The sequence below is a fragment of the Ranitomeya imitator genome, chromosome 3 (assembly GCF_032444005.1).
Source record: "Ranitomeya imitator isolate aRanImi1 chromosome 3, aRanImi1.pri, whole genome shotgun sequence".
Lineage (NCBI taxonomy): Eukaryota > Metazoa > Chordata > Amphibia > Anura > Dendrobatidae > Ranitomeya > Ranitomeya imitator.
In genome coordinates this window covers 87,711,108-87,727,963 of record NC_091284.1, presented here as the reverse complement: position 1 = coordinate 87,727,963, position 16,856 = coordinate 87,711,108, and the positions used below count along the sequence as shown (strand labels likewise).

General features: G+C 41.8%; 1 protein-coding gene across 3 annotated transcripts in view; it reads left to right on the top strand.

Moving 5' to 3' along the window:
* CTPS2 (CTP synthase 2) overlaps positions 1-16,856 on the top strand; it is a 307,360-nt gene that overhangs the window by 142,354 nt on the left and 148,150 nt on the right. For all 3 annotated transcript variants that reach the window (XR_011319771.1, XM_069761061.1, XM_069761060.1), the window contains one exon: positions 2,266-2,309. Coding sequence is in view for 2 of the 3 variants with exons in the window: in XM_069761061.1 (XP_069617162.1) it covers positions 2,266-2,309 (44 nt within the window). In the remaining variant the exon portion in view is untranslated. The remainder of the gene's footprint in view (positions 1-2,265; positions 2,310-16,856) is intronic.

The following is a 16,856-nucleotide window of genomic DNA, read 5'->3' as shown; positions in this document are numbered from 1 at the left end:
TCATAGCAAGCCTTCATTTCAGCTACATAGCAGAGATCTGATAATCGCTGCTGTGTAGCTGAGCCTATCGAGTGGTGCCATCTTCTAGCCTCCCATGGAGGCTATTGAAGCATGGCAAAAGTTAGAAAAAAATGTTTTTAAAAATATGAAAAATATAAAAAAAAAATGAAAGTTGAAATCACCCCCCTTTCGTCCCATCCAAAATAAAACAATAAAAAAATCAAACCTACACATATTTGGTATCGTCGCGTTCAGAATCGCCCAATCGATCAATAAAAAAAAGCATTAACCTGATCGCTAAACAGCGTAGAGACAAAAAAACTAGAAACGCCAGAATTAAGTTTTTTTTGGTCGCCGCAACATTGCATTAAAATGCAATAACAAGCGATCAAAAGAACTTATCTGAATCAAAATGGTATCATTAAAAATGTCAGCTCGGCACGCAAAAAATAAGCCCTCGCCCGACCCCAGATCACTAATAATGGAGACGCTACGGGTATCAGAAAATTGCGTTTTTGTTTTTTTTTTTAGCAAAGTTTTGAATTTTTTTCACCACTTAGATAAAAAATAACCTAGACATGTTAGGTGTCTATGAACTCGTAATGACCTGGAGAACCATAATATCCAGTCATTTTTAGCATTTAGTGAACCTAGCAAAAAATCCAAGTAAAAAACAAGTGTGGGATTGCACTTTTTTTGCAATTTCACCACACTTGGAATTTTTTTCTCGTTTTCTAGTACAAGACATGGTAAAACCAATGGTGTTGTTCAAAAGTACAACTCTTCCCGCAAAAAATAAGCCTTCACATGAGCATATTGACGGAAAAATAAAAAAGTTATGGCTCTGGGAAGGAGGGGAGCCAAAAACGAAAAGGCAAAAACGAAAAAGGGCTGCGGCGTGAAGGAGTTAAGTGTTCCCTTTTTTTGAGCAGTGTATAACACAATATTGAGGTGAACTTTTGTTGACCAAATGCTTATTTTCCACCATAATTTGCAAAATACATCTTGCCAAATCAGACAAAGTGATTTTCTCTATTTGTTTTCTCATTTTGACTGTCATAGTAAGGCCGGAGTCACACACAGCGAGATACGGCCGAGTCTCGCAGGTTAAAACCAAACTCTGGCACCGGCACTCCAGAGCGGAGCTTGCGGCTGCATAGCAATACATGGAGCTGCACGCTCCGCTCCGGAGTGCCGGTGCCAGAGTTTGGTTTTAACCTGCGAGACTCGGCCGTATCTCGCTGTGTGTGACTCCGGCCTTATAGTTTATATATACATATATAAATTTCCCAAACTTACATGTCCTGCAGATTGGTGTGAGTCTGTGTCTTGAGAGTTGAGACCCCCAATTCTCACTCAAAAAATGCTCAGTACACTGCTCAGCACTCAAAAGCGTTAATGTTTTTTTTTCTCATGAATAAAGTTTATTTTAATAAATAGATCTTGGAATAATAATAATTTCCACAATTAGATGTGTTCAAAAAATGTTCCTGTGCTGTGCTAATCTTATAAGTGTGCCCTTGCTGTGTACTGTGTAATGGCCGTGTCTGACCGTACAGTATGCAAGTTGCATGCTTGCCGTCACGTGACCACCTACTCTCCGAAGAATTCTGACAGCGTGCACATTGCACACCAACAGGATTCAGAAATTTGCAGTCACGTAGCATGACTACAGACTTTCATCCCACGGTTGGGCAGCCCTTTTAAAGAATAAGAGGAGTTGACCAAATCCATATTTAGTTTTGTAGGAAACGATTCAGTATAGCTTTATTCATTTTGATTCCTCCTCATTCTGTGTTTTGGAGTCCAGTGGGCGGTCCTTATTGACCTCGTTCTGATTATGCACACTCATACAGGGAAGGATGGCAATCAGTTGTGTGAGCTAATTAGGATCTTATTGCATATGATTTATAAATTCAACCCAACAAAAGAAAACATGCAAATTACTTCCAGAGATGGCTCCAAACAGTCATCATGGCTTCTATACTATAACCCTGTTAAATAACCTTCTGCTCTTTGTGTAGCTCCCATTTATTTTTCTAATGAAGCAGCAGCATGGATGACCTCTGGGCTGGGGTCTTTGTGTTGCCCTTTTTATTGGTGGTGGTCTAAGAGGTGGGGCTCCTAATTGACTAACATTTATCATCTGTGGACATAAGATGAAACGTATTTGTGGGAAACCCTTTCTTAAGACATAAAACAAACAATGAGCATCTTATTGGGTATAGTTTTGTTGAATTTAATATTTTTTTTTCTCTTGCATAGACGCAAACTCTACAGAATTTGACCCAAATACAAAGAATCCGGTGGTGAGTAACCAATCATTTAAATTTCTTTCACAAGTCCAAAATATTTGAAGAAATAAGATTGATACAAGGGATATAACATCCATAACCTGTTCTGGGGAGCTAATGCTTGTTGGATTCCGACCCTCGGACCCCCTCTGATTAGCAGAACAAAGAGGCCGCTGCTGACATACTGTAAGGATGCTGTGCGTGTGTTTAGCGTCAGTGAAAAGCACTGACATAGAGCCAAACAATATAACAGACTCATGTCAGGTATTGTAGTGATGGGGCCTTATTCCTGATGATTTTTGGTGCCAAAGACAATGTGGAGACACGGGGGTCCGTGGATGCTCTTTTCCGCTGGCCCAGCTGTCTTTAGAAAGACTGCATTGACCAGGGCTCATATAACCTAACGCCTTTAAGATGTCTCTGGGGTTTCAGTGATGGTCAATGAAGCAGTCCTGTGTTCTTCCAGCTGGGGCCATAGTCCCCTAAGCTGATATCCTGTAGAGTCACCCGGACCAGGAGAAAAAGTCTCTTTCTATAGTTCACAACTGGCCTTCAACCAACATCCAGAGGTCAGAGAGAGATGTGAATGAGGTCAACTTGCATTGTTCGATTATGTAATCTATTTGCATAGTTTTTCCTTCTATGTTTGGAATGCCAACAAACTGACTGGCATGGACAATGCATGTAATCAACATATCAGCAAGCACCATTGTTCAGTGGCCATGCATTACTGTTTTCAAAGATTGCAGAAAATAAACTGTAGGACATAATGTTAAAAGGTCAATATTTGTCCTACAACAAGAGTCAATACTTCAGACAATAGTTTATGATTCTGGGTCTACTCAATTTACGTCTGGCATAATTAAGAAGAAATGCTATGTCTTCACAGACCAATCACTAATTGATTAATTTATATTAAAACAGTGAATAGTATTAAAAACCTTTTATGAATCTGCTGTAAATGTCAAAGTCACTGAAAACTTTACACAGTAAAGAGAGTGACGGAACTGCACGCCGAAAGGCACTTGGAGATACCCCGCGGTAATCACAGTATTACATAACATTTTAGGTGAAAACCCTTCATCAGACCTATACCGTAAGTTATAATAACTACATGTAGGTGAAGGAGATCCAGGGTACGGGGTGGGCTTCCTCCAAACAGGGAAAGCCAGGACCCAACTGTATCAAGACTTGTTTCCAGAGGGACTAGCACCCATCTGACGCTAAATCTAATTCGCTGGGTATGCCACCTACCTGTTTGATGAAAACTTTACATAATCTCAGGGACATGATTGATACAGTCCAACATTCACAAACATAGCTATTTGCTAGCAAAACGAACAGGTCCATAGTGACCAGCATTTATAAGAGGCCTATCACTAGCATAGACCATTTTTTTAAAGGAAATCTGTCAACCGTTTTTTATGTAATGCGAAAACAGCGTAATATGGATCAACAGAGCTTGAATACAGCAATGTGTCACTTAATAGGCTGTGTGTTGTAGTTTCAAAGCAATCGGTGTTCTATCAGCAGGCGATTATCACTACAGGACTAGGTCTCATGTGCAGGCCAGTCAGGCTTATCTGTGTAACTCCATCTCAACTACTATTCGGCATCTTGTTCTACTATTTGGCATTTTGTTGACAATCCACAGTGTACACAAGAAGCTGCCAATTAGTGGTGTGGGCGGGGTTATACACCGCTCTTCATTCAGAGCACTGCTAGATCTACAGCAGAGAAACCACCGATTCTAGCAAAACTGCACCAATCTGTCAAGTAAGTGACACATCCTTGGAATCAGGGTCTCAGCCCCTACATCATGCTGCTTTCAGATTACATAGTAAAACTTGCTGACAGATTATAATTAGGTAATCAAAAGTTCTTGAAATATTTTCAAAACATGACTAATATATATATACTAGATTGTGACCCGATTCTAACGCATCGGGTATTCTAGAATATGCATCTCCCCGTAGTATATGGACAATGATGATTCCAGAATTCGCGGCAGACTGTGCCCGTCACTGATTGGTCGAGGCAACCTTTATGACATCATCGTCGCCATGGCAACCATTATGACATCTACGTCGATACTGTGCCCATCGCTGAATCAGAAATGTGGGATTTCTACGTCCTTTATGACATCATCGTCGCTGTGCCCGTTGCTGATTGTTCGAGGCCTGGCGATATGTATGTGGTTTATTTATGGAGATTTCAGAATAATGCAATGAATACACAGGATTCGGCCGGCCCGGCGCGACCAATTAGCGAAGCGTGGTTCAAATCCCGCGCCAATTCACGGCCGGACTGCGTCTGTCGCTGATTGTTTGCGGCCCGCTGGGCGCGACCAATCAGTGAAGCCAGGGCGAGCTCCAGGTTTTTAAGGGCCCCGGGCGAAAGAGTCTAAGCCCATGTAGCATATAACACAGCCCACATAGTATGTAGCACAGCCACGTAGTATATAGCACAGCCACTTAGTATATAGCACAGCTGCGTAGTATATAACACAGCCACGTAATATATTGCACAGCCACGTAGTATATTGCACAGCCACGTAGTATATAGCACAGCCACGTAGTATATAGCACAGCTATGTAGTATATAGCACAGCCACGTAGTATATTGCACAGCCCACATAGTATATAGCACAGGGCACGTAGTATATAGCAATGTGGCCACCATATCCCTGTTGAAAAAAGAATTAAAATAAAAAATAGTTATAAACTCACCTTCCGGCGGCCTCTAGATCCAGCCCAGGCCTTTAGCGAAGCTCCTCGCGACACTCCGTTCCCAGTAAGGCCTTGCGGCAATAACCCGTGATCATGTAGCGGTCTCGCGAGACCGCTACATCATCTGGCGTCATTGCCGCAATGCATTCTTGAGACCGTAGTGTCGAGAGAAGCGGGAAAGGCTGGCGCGGACGCCAGAAGGTGAGAATACAATGATTTTTTTTTTAAATTATTATTTTTAACATTATATGTTTTTACTATTAATGCTGCATAGGCAGCATCAATAGTAAAAAGTTGGTCAGTGGTCACACTTACAGGGTTAATGGCAGCGTTAATGGACTGCTAAAACGCTATGTGGGCACTGACTGGAGGGGAGTAGGGAGGGGCCAATTCGCGGCTGGACTGTGCCTGTCGCTGATTGGTCGCCCCCAGCCGGCCGCGACCAATCAGCAACGTGGGATTTCCGTTATAGACAGACAAACAGACAGAAGTGGACCTTAGACAATTATATATAGATACAGTATATATATAAAGTGCAGAGTGTGCAAACTGTGCAGATTGCGGACCCTAACCTCAGGCGGTGCATGCTTCCTCTCTGATGGCTCTTACCCTGTTGAGCATCGCTGCTGTCAGCACTCCTATATTCCCAGTCGTAAAACTTTACAATAACTAGTAAGATCTGATGTTTTCAGTCGAAGTACAGGAGGTTGTGAGGATGTAGTGGATTTTAGCGGTGAGTGCAAACTGGATAATTTGCAAAACTATATTTTGAAAAATCTAACTTTTGTTGATTAAAATAGTAATCACCAGGGGTAGCCAACTAAGTCTATATTTACATTATATTTTAAGACAAAAGGGCAGTAAATTGACCAGGTATTTCAACACAAAACCATGTCATGTTGTATAAGTTACATAAGTTAGCAACACTTAACCCCCCCCCCCATCCTATTTACATGTGCATGTAGCTCTTTCAAAGGCAAGTCCAGCCATACCTTTACATGGCCAGTCTGTTCCTTTGTTACTGAGAAGTCATTGTTTGAATTGATATGCCAATGCATATGGTAGATCTGAATTCTCCGTCACTCCAGCTCTATTCCCAGGTCAATGCCACGTCCTTCTACTTGACTGACTGCTCCTTTGTCTGAAGTCACACAGCGTAGTGGCTTTCAGTCAAGCAGAGAGGCTTTCAGTCAAGCAGGAAGAGGCGGCTCTCGGAGAGAAATAGAGCTGGAGTGACAGAGGTTTCAGACCTACTGCCTCATTTGCATATCAATTAAAAATCTGATTTCTCTTTAATGGAGGAATTGACTCTCCAAGTAAAAGTTATTTCTGTACTTGTCTTTGATTGAGCTTCTTGCCCATATATATAGTTATGGGTGTGAAATTTTGCTGACAAATTCCCTTTAAGTCCAGTAGATTTTCGTATGAATTGTCAATGCTACTAGTATAAGTTGTCATTTCAGTCTGCATCCATACAAGTGAAGTATTTTGATGGCCACAATATTGAGTCCTATTTAGCCCGGGTCATCAGAGGCCGCAACATCCAGCTTGTTTTATTTAGTCTTAAGAATTGATGTTTCATGTGTATTAGTATACAGACAAGACATTCTCAGCTGTTGTTTACTATGTTTCTATGCCAGTTATTTTATTGGCCAGAACACATAAAATAACTTAAAGCCAGAATTTGTATCCAAATTTTTACGGCCGCTTAGCCCAAATATAGTTTTCAGCGCACGCTTGTTGAAGTCTGTGGGATGTTCACCGTTTCCTAGCACAAGCTGAGCAGATTATCACTGATGCAGAGTTTGAACAAATTGGGTAAACTAAGAAATCTCCAGTTGAAGATGTAAAGCACTAAAGCAGTACAGAAATGTAATCAGGAAAATGCTGAGTATTTGGGCTCATACTCATCTGCAAGGAAAACGGACAAGTGCAGTGCGATAAAAAATCAGATTGTACTCTGACCAATGTTAAGTTATGAGTTACATCTCACCTTCTCTGCTGAAATCAAACTGAGAAAAAAATTGCAGCACGCTGCAATTTTCCTCGTATCCCTAATGAGTCTTGCCAATGCAATTACCGTAAATGGGTGCAAAAAAAAAAAAACGCACGGCACTCGGACCATGCAAGTGCCGTCCGATTTTTACACACTCATGTCCTTTGGAAAAGCCGGCAATTAATCTGCCACGTACAGAAAAATCATAGCTTGACCTGACAAAATAGAATAGATAGAACAAATATATACACATAGAATAGATAGATATAAAGATGTCAGTCACATAGAGTTGTAGCCAAAAGTATTGACACCCCTGCAATTCTGTCAGATAATACTCACTTTCTTCCTGAAAATGATTGCAATCACAAATTCCTTGGTATTATTATCTTCATTTAATTTGTCTTAAATGAAAAAACACAAAAGAGAATGAAGCAAAAAGCAAAACATTGATCATTTCACACAAAACTCCAAAAATGGGCCAGACAAAAGTATTGGCACCCTCAGCCTAATACTTAGTTGCACAACCTTTAGCCAAAATAACTGCGACCAACCGCTACTGGTAACCATCAATGAGTTTCTTACAATACTCTGCTGGAATTTTAGACCATTCTTCTTTGGCAAACTGCTCCAGGTCCCTGATATTTGAAGGGTGCCTTCTCCAAACTGCCATTTTTAGATCTCTCCACAGATGTTCTATGGGATTCAGGTCTGGACTCATTGCTGGCCACCTTAGAAGTCTCCAGTGCTTTCTCTCAAACCATTTTCTAGTGCTTTTTGAAGTGTGTTTTGGGTCATTGTCCTGCTGGAAGACCCATGACCTCTGAGGGAGACCCAGCTTTCTCACCCTGGGCCCTACATTATGCTGCAAAATTTGTTGGTAGTCTTCAGACTTAATAATGCCATGCACACGGTCAAGCAGTCCAGTGCCAGAGGCAGCAAAGCAACCCCAAAACATCAGGGAACCTCCGTCATGTTTGACTGTAGGGACCGTGTTCTTTTCTTTGAATGCCTCTTTTTTTCTCCTGTAAACTCTATGTTGATGCCTTTGCCCAAAAAGCTCTACTTTTGTCTCATCTGACCAGAGAACATTCTTCCAAAATGTTTTAGGCTTTTTCAGGTAAGTTTTGGCAAAATCCAGCCTGGCTTTTTTATGTCTCGGGGTAAGAAGTGAGGTCTTCCTGGGTCTCCTACCATACAGTCCCTTTTCATTCAGACGCCGACGGATAGTACAGGTTGACACTTATGTACCCTCGGACTGCAGGGCAGCTTGAACTTGTTTGGATGTTAGTCGAGGTTCTTTATCCAACATCACTGTGGCGCAGTGGTTAGCCTTGCAGCGCTGGAGTCCTGGGTTCAAACCCCACCAAGGACAACATCTGCAAAGAGTTTGTGTATGTTCTCTCCGTGTTTGCGTGGGTTTCCTCCGGGTACTCCGATTTCCTCCCACATTCCAAAAACATACTGATAGGGAATTTAGATTGTGAGCCCCAACGGGGACAGCGATGATAATGTATGCAACCTGTAAAGCGCTGCGTAATATGTTAGCACTATATAAAAATAAAGATTATTATTTATTATTATCCAACATCCGCACAATCTTGCGTTGAAATCTCTTGTCAATTTTTCTTTTCCGTCCACATCTAGGGAGGTTAGCCACAGTGCCATGGGATTTAAACTTCTTGATGACACTGCACACGGTAGACACAGGAACATTCAGGTCTTTGGAGATGGACTTGTAGCCTTGAGATTGCTCACGCTTCCTCACAATTTGGTTTCTCAAGTCCTCAGACAGTTCTTTGGTCTTCTTTCTTTTCTCCATGCTCAATGTGGTACACACAAGGACACAGGACAGAAGTTGAGTCAACTTTAATCCATGTCAACTGGCTGCAAGTGTGATTTAGTTATTGCCAACACTTGTTAGGTGCCACCGGTAAGTTACAGGTGCTGTTAGTTACACAAATTAGAGAAGCATCACATGATTTTTCGAACAGTGCTAATACTTTTGTCCACCCCCTTTTTTATGTTTGGTGTGGAATTATATCCAATTTGGCTTTAGGACAATTCTTTTTGTGTTTTTTCATTTAAGACAAATTAAATGAAGATAATAATAACAAAGAATTTGTGTTTGCAATCATTTTCAGGAAGAAACTGAGTGTTATCTGACAAAATTGCAGGGGTGTCAATACTTTTGGCCACAACTGTACAGTGCATACGGAAAGTATTCAGACCCCTTTAAATTTTTCACTCTTTGTTTCATTGCAGACACTTGCTAAATTCAAATAAGTTCATTTTTTCACATTAATGTGCACTCTGCACCTTATCTTGGCTGTAAAAAAAAAAAGAAATGTAGAAATTTTTGCAAATTTAATAAAAAAGAAAAACTGAAATATCACATGGTTATAAGTATTCAGACCCTTTATTCAGACACTCATGTTTAACCCCTTTCTGCCATTAGACGTACTATTGCGTCCATGTGGGGTGGGCTTTACTTCCCAAGGACGCAATAGTACGTCATGTGCGATCGGCAGCGCTCACGGGGGGAGCGCCGCCGATCGCGGCCGGGTGTCAGCTGTTTATCGCAGCTGACATCCGGCACTATGTGCCAGGAGCGGTTACGGACCGCCCCCGGCACATTAACCCCCGGCACACCGCGATCAAAGATGATCGCGATGTGCCGGCGGTACAGGGAAGCACCGCGCAGGGAGGGGGCTCCCTGCGGGCTTCCCTGAGCCCCCCGCAGCAACGCGATGTGATCGCGTTGCTGCGAGGGTCTCACCTCCCTCCCTGCTCCCTCCAGCCCCGGATCCAAGATGGCCGCGGATCCGGGTCCTGCAGGGAGGGAGGTGGCTTCACAGAGCCTGCTCAGAGCAGGCACTGTGAAGCAGCCTGCACTCCTATCAGATCAGTGATCTGACAGAGTGCTGTGCAAACTGTCAGATCACTGATCTGTGATGTCCCCCCCTGGGACAAAGTAAAAAAGTAAAAAAAAAAATTTCAAATGTGTAAAAAAAAATAAAAAAAAATATTCCAAAATAATGAAAAAAAAAATAAAAATATTATTCCCATAAATACATTTCTTTATCTAAATAAAAAAAACAAAACAATAAAAGTACACATATTTAGTATCGCCGCGTCCGTAACGGCCCGACCTATAAAACTGGCCCACTAGTTAACCCCTTCAGTAAACACCGTAAGAAAAAAAAAAAAAAAACGAGGCAAAAAACAACGCTTGATAATCATACCGCCGAACAAAAAGTGGAATAACACGCGATCAAAAAGACAGATATAACTAACCATGGTACCGCTGAAAACGTCATCTTGTCCCGCAAAAAACGAGCCGCCATACAGCATCATCAGCAAAAAAATAAAAAAGTTATAGTCCTGAGAATAAAGCGATGCAAAAATAATTATTTTTTCTATAAAATAGTTTTTATCGTATAAAAGCGCCAAAACATAAAAAAATGATATAAATGAGGTGTCGCTGTAATCGTACTGACCCGAAGAATAAAACTGCTTCATCAATTTTACCAAACGCGGAACGGTATAAACGCCTCCCCCAAAAGAAATTCATGAATAGCTGGTTTTTGGTCATTCTGCCTCACAAAAATCGGAATAAAAAGCGATCAAAAAATGTCACGTGCCCGAAAATGTTACCAATAAAAACATCAACTCGTCCCGCAAAAACCAAGACCTCACATGACTCTGTGGACCAGAATATAGAAAAATTATAGCTCTCAAAATGTGGTAACGCAAAAAATATTTTTTGCAATAAAAAGCGTCTTTCAGTGTGTGACGGCTGCCAATCATAAAAATCCGCTAAAAAACCCGCTATAAAAGTAAATCAAACCCCCCTTCATCACCCCCTTAGTTAGGGAAAAATTAAAAAAATGTATTTATTTCCATTTTCCCATTAGGGCTAGGGTTAGAGTTAGGGCTAGGGTTAGGGCTAGGGTTAGGGCTAGGGTTAGGGCTAGGGCTAGGGCTAGGGTTAGGGCTAGGGTTAGGGCTAGGGCTAGGGTTAGGGTTAGGGCTAGGGTTAGGGCTAGGGTTAGGGCTAAGGTTAGGGCTAGGGTTAGGGCTAGGGTTAGGGTTAGGGCTAGGGTTAGGGCTAGGGTTAGGGCTAGGGTTAGGGCTAGGGCTAGGGTTAGGGTTAGGGCTAGGGTTAGGGCTAGGGCTACAGTTTGGGTTGGGGCTAAAGTTACAGTTAGGGTTTAGATTACATTTACGGTTGGGAATAGGGTTGGGATTAGGGTTAGGGGTGTGTCAGGGTTAGAGGTGTGGTTAGGGTTACTGTTGGGATTAGGGTTAGGGATGTGTTTGGATTAGGGTTTCAGTTATAATTGGGGGGTTTCCACTGTTTAGGCACATCAGGGGCTCTCCAAACGCGACATGGCGTCTGATCTCAATTCCAGCCAATTCTGCGTTGAAAAAGTAAAACAGTGCTTCTTCCCTTCCGAGCTCTCCCGTGTGCCCAAGCAGGGGTTTACCCCAACATATGGGGTATCAGCGTACTCAGGACAAATAGGACAACAACTTTTGGGGTCCAATTTCTCCTGCTACCCTTGGGAAAATACAAAACTCGGGGCTAAAACATATTTTTTGTGGGAAAAAAAAGATTTTTTATTTTCACGGCTCTGCGTTATAAACTGTAGTGAAACACTTGGGGGTTCAAAGTTCTCACAACACATCTAGATTAGTTCCCTGGGGGGTCTAGTTTCCAATATGGGGTCACTTGTGGGGGGTTTCTACTGTTTAGGTACATTAGGGGTTCTGCAAATGCAATGTGACGTCTGCAGACCATTCCATCTAAGTCTGCATTCCAAATGGCGCTCCTTCCCTTCCGAGCTCTGCCATGCGCTCAAACGTTGGTTTCCCCCAACATACGGGGTATCAGCGTACTCAGGACAAATTGGACAACAACTTTTGGGGTCGAATTTCTCCTCTTACCCTCGGGAAAATACAAAACTGGGGGCTAAAAAATAATTTTGGGGGGAAAGATTTTTTTTTTTAATTTTCACGGCTCTGCGTTACAAACTGTAGTGAAACACTTGGGGGTTCAAAGCTATCACAACACATCTAGATGAGTTCCTTAGGGGGTCTAGTTTCCAAAATGGTGTCACTTGTGGGAGGTTTCTACTGTTTAGGTACATTAGGGGCTCTGCAAATGCAATGTGACACCTGCAGACCATTCCATCTAAGTCCTCATTCCAAATGGAGCTCCTTCCCTTCCGAGCCCTCCCATGCGCCCAAACAGTGGTTCCCCCCCACATATGGGGTATCAGCGCACTCAGGACAAATTGGACAACAAATTGTGGGGTCGAATTTCTCCTTTTACCCTCGGAAAAATACAAAACTGGGGGCTAAAAAATAATTTTTGTGGGAAAAAATTTTTGTTTTATTTTTACGGCTCTCCATTATAAACTTCTGTGAAGCCCTTGGTGGGTCAAAGCGCTCAGCACACATCTAGATAAGTTCCTAAGGGGGTCTACTTTCCAAAATGGTGTCACTTGTGGGGGGTTTCTACTGTTTAGGTACATTAGGGGCTCTGCAAACGCAATGTGACACCTGCAGACCATTCCATCTAAGTCTGCATTCAAATGGCACTCCTTCCCTTCTGAGCCCTCCCATGTGCCCAAACAGTGGTTCCCCCCACATATGGTGTATCATCGCACTCAGGACAAATTGGGCAACAAATTTTGGGGTCCAATTTCTCCTGTTACCCTCAGGAAAATACAAAACTGGGGGCTAAAAAAATAATTTTTGTGGGAAAAAAATTTTGTTTTATTTTTACGGCTCTGCATTATAAACTTCTGTGAAGCACTTGGTGGGTCAAAGTGCTCACCACACCTCTAGATAAGTTCCTTAGGGGGTCTACTTTCCAAAATGGTGTCATTTGTGGGGGGTTTCAATGTTTAGGCACATCAGTGGCTCTTCAAACGCAACATGGCGTCCCATCTCAATTCCTGTCAATTTTGCTTTGAAAAGTCAAACGGCGCTCCTTCCCTTCCGAGCTCTCCCATCCACCCAAACAGTGGTTTACCCCCACATATGGGGTATCCGCGTACTCAGGACAAATTGTACAACAACTTTTGGGGTCCAATTTCTTCTCTTACCCTTGGGAAAATAAAAAATTGGGGGCAAAAAGATAATTTTTGTGAAAAAATATGATTTTTTATTTTTACGGTTCTACATTATAAACTTCTGTGAAGCACTTGGTGGGTCAAAGTGCTCACCACACCTCTAGATAAGTTCCTTAGGGGGTCTACTTTCCAAAATGGTGTCACTTGTGGGGGGTTTCAATGTTTAGGCACATCAGTGGCTCTTCAAACGCAACATGATGTCCCATCTCAATTGCTGTCAATTTTGCATTGAAAAGTCAAACGGCGCTCCTTCCCTTCCGAGCTCTCCCATCCGCCCAAACAGTGGTTTACCCCCACATATGGGCTATCAGCGTACTCAGGACAAATTGTACAACAACTTTTGGGGTCCAATTTCTTCTCTTACCCTTGGGAAAATAAAAAATTGGGGGCGAAAAGATAATTTTTGTGAAAAAATATGATTTTTTATTTTTACGGTTCTACATTATAAACTTCTGTGAAGCACTTGTTGGGTCAAAGTGCTCACCACACCTCTAGATAAGTTCCTTAGGGGGTCTACTTTCCAAAATGGTGTCACTTGTGGGGGGTTTCAATGTTTAGCCACATCAGGGGCTCTCCAAACGAAACATGGCGTCCCATCTCAATTCCAGTCAATTTTGCATTGAAAAGTCAAATGGCACTCCTTCGCTTCCGAGCTCTGCCATGCGCCCAAACAGTGGTTTACCCCCACATGTGGGGTATTGGCATACTCAGGACAAATTGTACAACAATGTTTGGGGTCCATTTTCTCCTGTTACCCTTGGTAAAATAAAACAAATTGGAGCTGAATTACATTTTTTGTGAAAAAAAGTTAAATGTTCATTTTTATTTAAACATTCAAAAAATTCCTGTGAAGCACCAGAAGGGTTAATAAACTTCTTGAATATGGTTTTGAGCACCTTGAGGGGTGTAGTTTTTAGAATGGTGTCACACTTGGGTATTTTCTATCATATAGACCCCTCAAAATGACTTCAAATGAGATGTGGTCCCTAAAATAAAATGGTGTTGTAGATATGAGAAATTGCTGGTCAACTTTTAACCCTTATAACTCCCTAACAAAAAAAAATTTTGGTTCCAAAATTGTGCTGATGTAAAGTAGACATGTGGGAAATGTTACTTATTAAGTATTTTGTGTGACATATCTCTGTGATTTAATTGCATAAAAATTCAAAGTTGGAAAATTGCGAAATTTTCATAATTTTCGCCAAATTTCCGTTTTTTTCACAAATAAACGCAGGTACTATCAAATAATTTTTACCATTGTCATGAAGTACAATATGTCACGAGAAAACAATGTCAGAATCACCAGGATCCATTGAAGCGTTCCAGAGTTATAACCTCATAAAGGGACAGTGGTCAGAATTGTAAAAATTGGCCCGGTCATTAACGTGCAAACCACCCTTGGGGGTAAAGGGGTTAAGTAACATGCTGTCCATTTCCTTGTGATCCTCCTTGAGATGGCTCTAATCCTCCATTGGAGTCCAGCTGTGTTTAATTAAACTGATAGAAATTGATTTGGAAAGGCGCACACCTGTCTATATAAGACCTCACAGCTCACAGTGCATGTCATAGTAACATAGTAACATAGTTAGTAAGGCCGAAAAAATACATTTGTCCATCCAGTTCAGCCTATATTCCATCATAATAAATCCCCTGATCTACGTCCTTCTACAGAACCTAATAATTGTATGATACAATATTGTTCTGCTCCAGGAAGACATCCAGGCCTCTCTTGAACCCCTCGACTGAGTTCGCCATCACCACCTCCTCAGGCAAGCAATTCCAGATTCTCACTGCCCTAACAGTAAAGAATCCTCTTCTATGTTGGTGGAAAAACCTTCTCTCCTCCAGACGCAAAGAATGCCCCCTTGTGCCCGTCACCTTCCTTTGTATAAACTGATCCTCAGCGAGATATTTGTATTGTCCCCATATATACTTATACATGGTTATTAGATCGCCCCTCAGTCGTCTTTTTTCTAGACTAAATAATCCTAATTTCGCTAGTCTATCTGGGTATTGTAGTTCACCCATCCCCTTTATTAATTTTGTTGCCCTCCTTTGTACTCTCTCTAGTTCCATTATATCCTTCCTGAGCACCGGTGCCCAAAACTGGACACAGTACTCCTTGTGCGGTCTAACTAGGGATTTAATAATAATAATAATAATAATCTTTATTTTTATATAGCGCTAACATATTCCGCAGCGCTTTACAGTTTTGCACACATTATCATCACTATCCCCCATGGGGCTCACAATCTAGATTCCCTATCAGTATGTCTTTGGAATGTGGGAGGAAACCGGAGTACCCGGAGGAAACCCAGGCAAACACGGAGAGAACATACAAACTCTTTGCAGATGTTGTCCTGGGTGGGATTAGAACCCAGGACTCCAGTGCTGCAAGGCTGCTGTGCTAACCACTGCGCCACCGTGCTGCCCTTTGTACAGAGGCAGTATAAAGCTCTCATTATGTGTATCCAGACCTCTTTTAATGCACCCCATGATCCTGTTTGCCTTGGCAGCTGCTGCCTGGCACTGGCTGCTCCAGGTAAGTTTATCATTAACTAGGATCCCCAAGTCCTTCTCCCTGTCAGATTTACCAAGTGGTTTCCCGTTCACTGTGTAATGGTGATATTGATTCCTTCTTCCCATGTGTATAACCTTACATTTATCATTGTTAAACCTCATCTGCCACCTTTCAGCCCAAGTTTCCAACTTATCCAGATCCATCTGTAGCAGAATACTATCTTCTCTTGTATTAACTGCTTTACATAGTTTTGTATCATCTGCAAATATTGATATTTTACTGTGTAAACCTTCTACCAGATCATTAATGAATATGTTGAAGAGAACAGGTCCCAATACCGACCCTGCGGTACCCCACTGGTCACAGCGACCCAGTTAGAGACTATTCCATTTATCACCACCCTCTGCTTTCTATCACTAAGCCAGTTACTAACCTATTTACACACATTTTCCCCCAGACCAAGCATTCTCATTTTGTGTACCAACCTCTTGTGCGGCACAGTATCAAACGCTTTGGAAAAATCGAGATATGCCACGTCCAATGACTCACCGTGGTCCAGCCTATAGCTTACCTCTTCATAAAAACTGATTAGATTGGTTTGACAGGAGCGATTTCTCATAAACCCATGCTGATATGGAGTTAAACAGTTATTCTCATTGAGATAATCCAGAATAACATCCCTCAGAAACCCTTCAAATATTTTACCAACAATAGAGGTTAGACTTACTGGCCTATAATTTCCAGGTTCACTTTTAGAGCCCTTTTTGAATATTGGCACCACATTTGCTATGCGCCAGTCCTGCGGAACAGACCCCGTCGCTATAGAGTCCCTAAAAATAAGAAATAATGGTTTATCTATTACATTACTTAGTTCTCTTAGTACTCGTGGGTGTATGCCATCCAGACCCGGAGATTTATCTATTTTAATCTTATTTAGCCGGTTTTGCACCTCTTCTTGGGTTAGATTGGTGACCCTTAATATAGGGTTTTCATTGTTTCTTGGGATTTCACCTAGCATTTCATTTTCCACCATGAATACCGTGGAGAAGAAGGTGTTTAATATGTTAGCTTTTTCCTCGTCATCTACAACCATTCTTTCCTCACTATTTTTTAAGGGGCCTACATTTTCAGTTTTTATTCTTTTACTATTGATATAGTTGAAGAACAGTTTGGGAT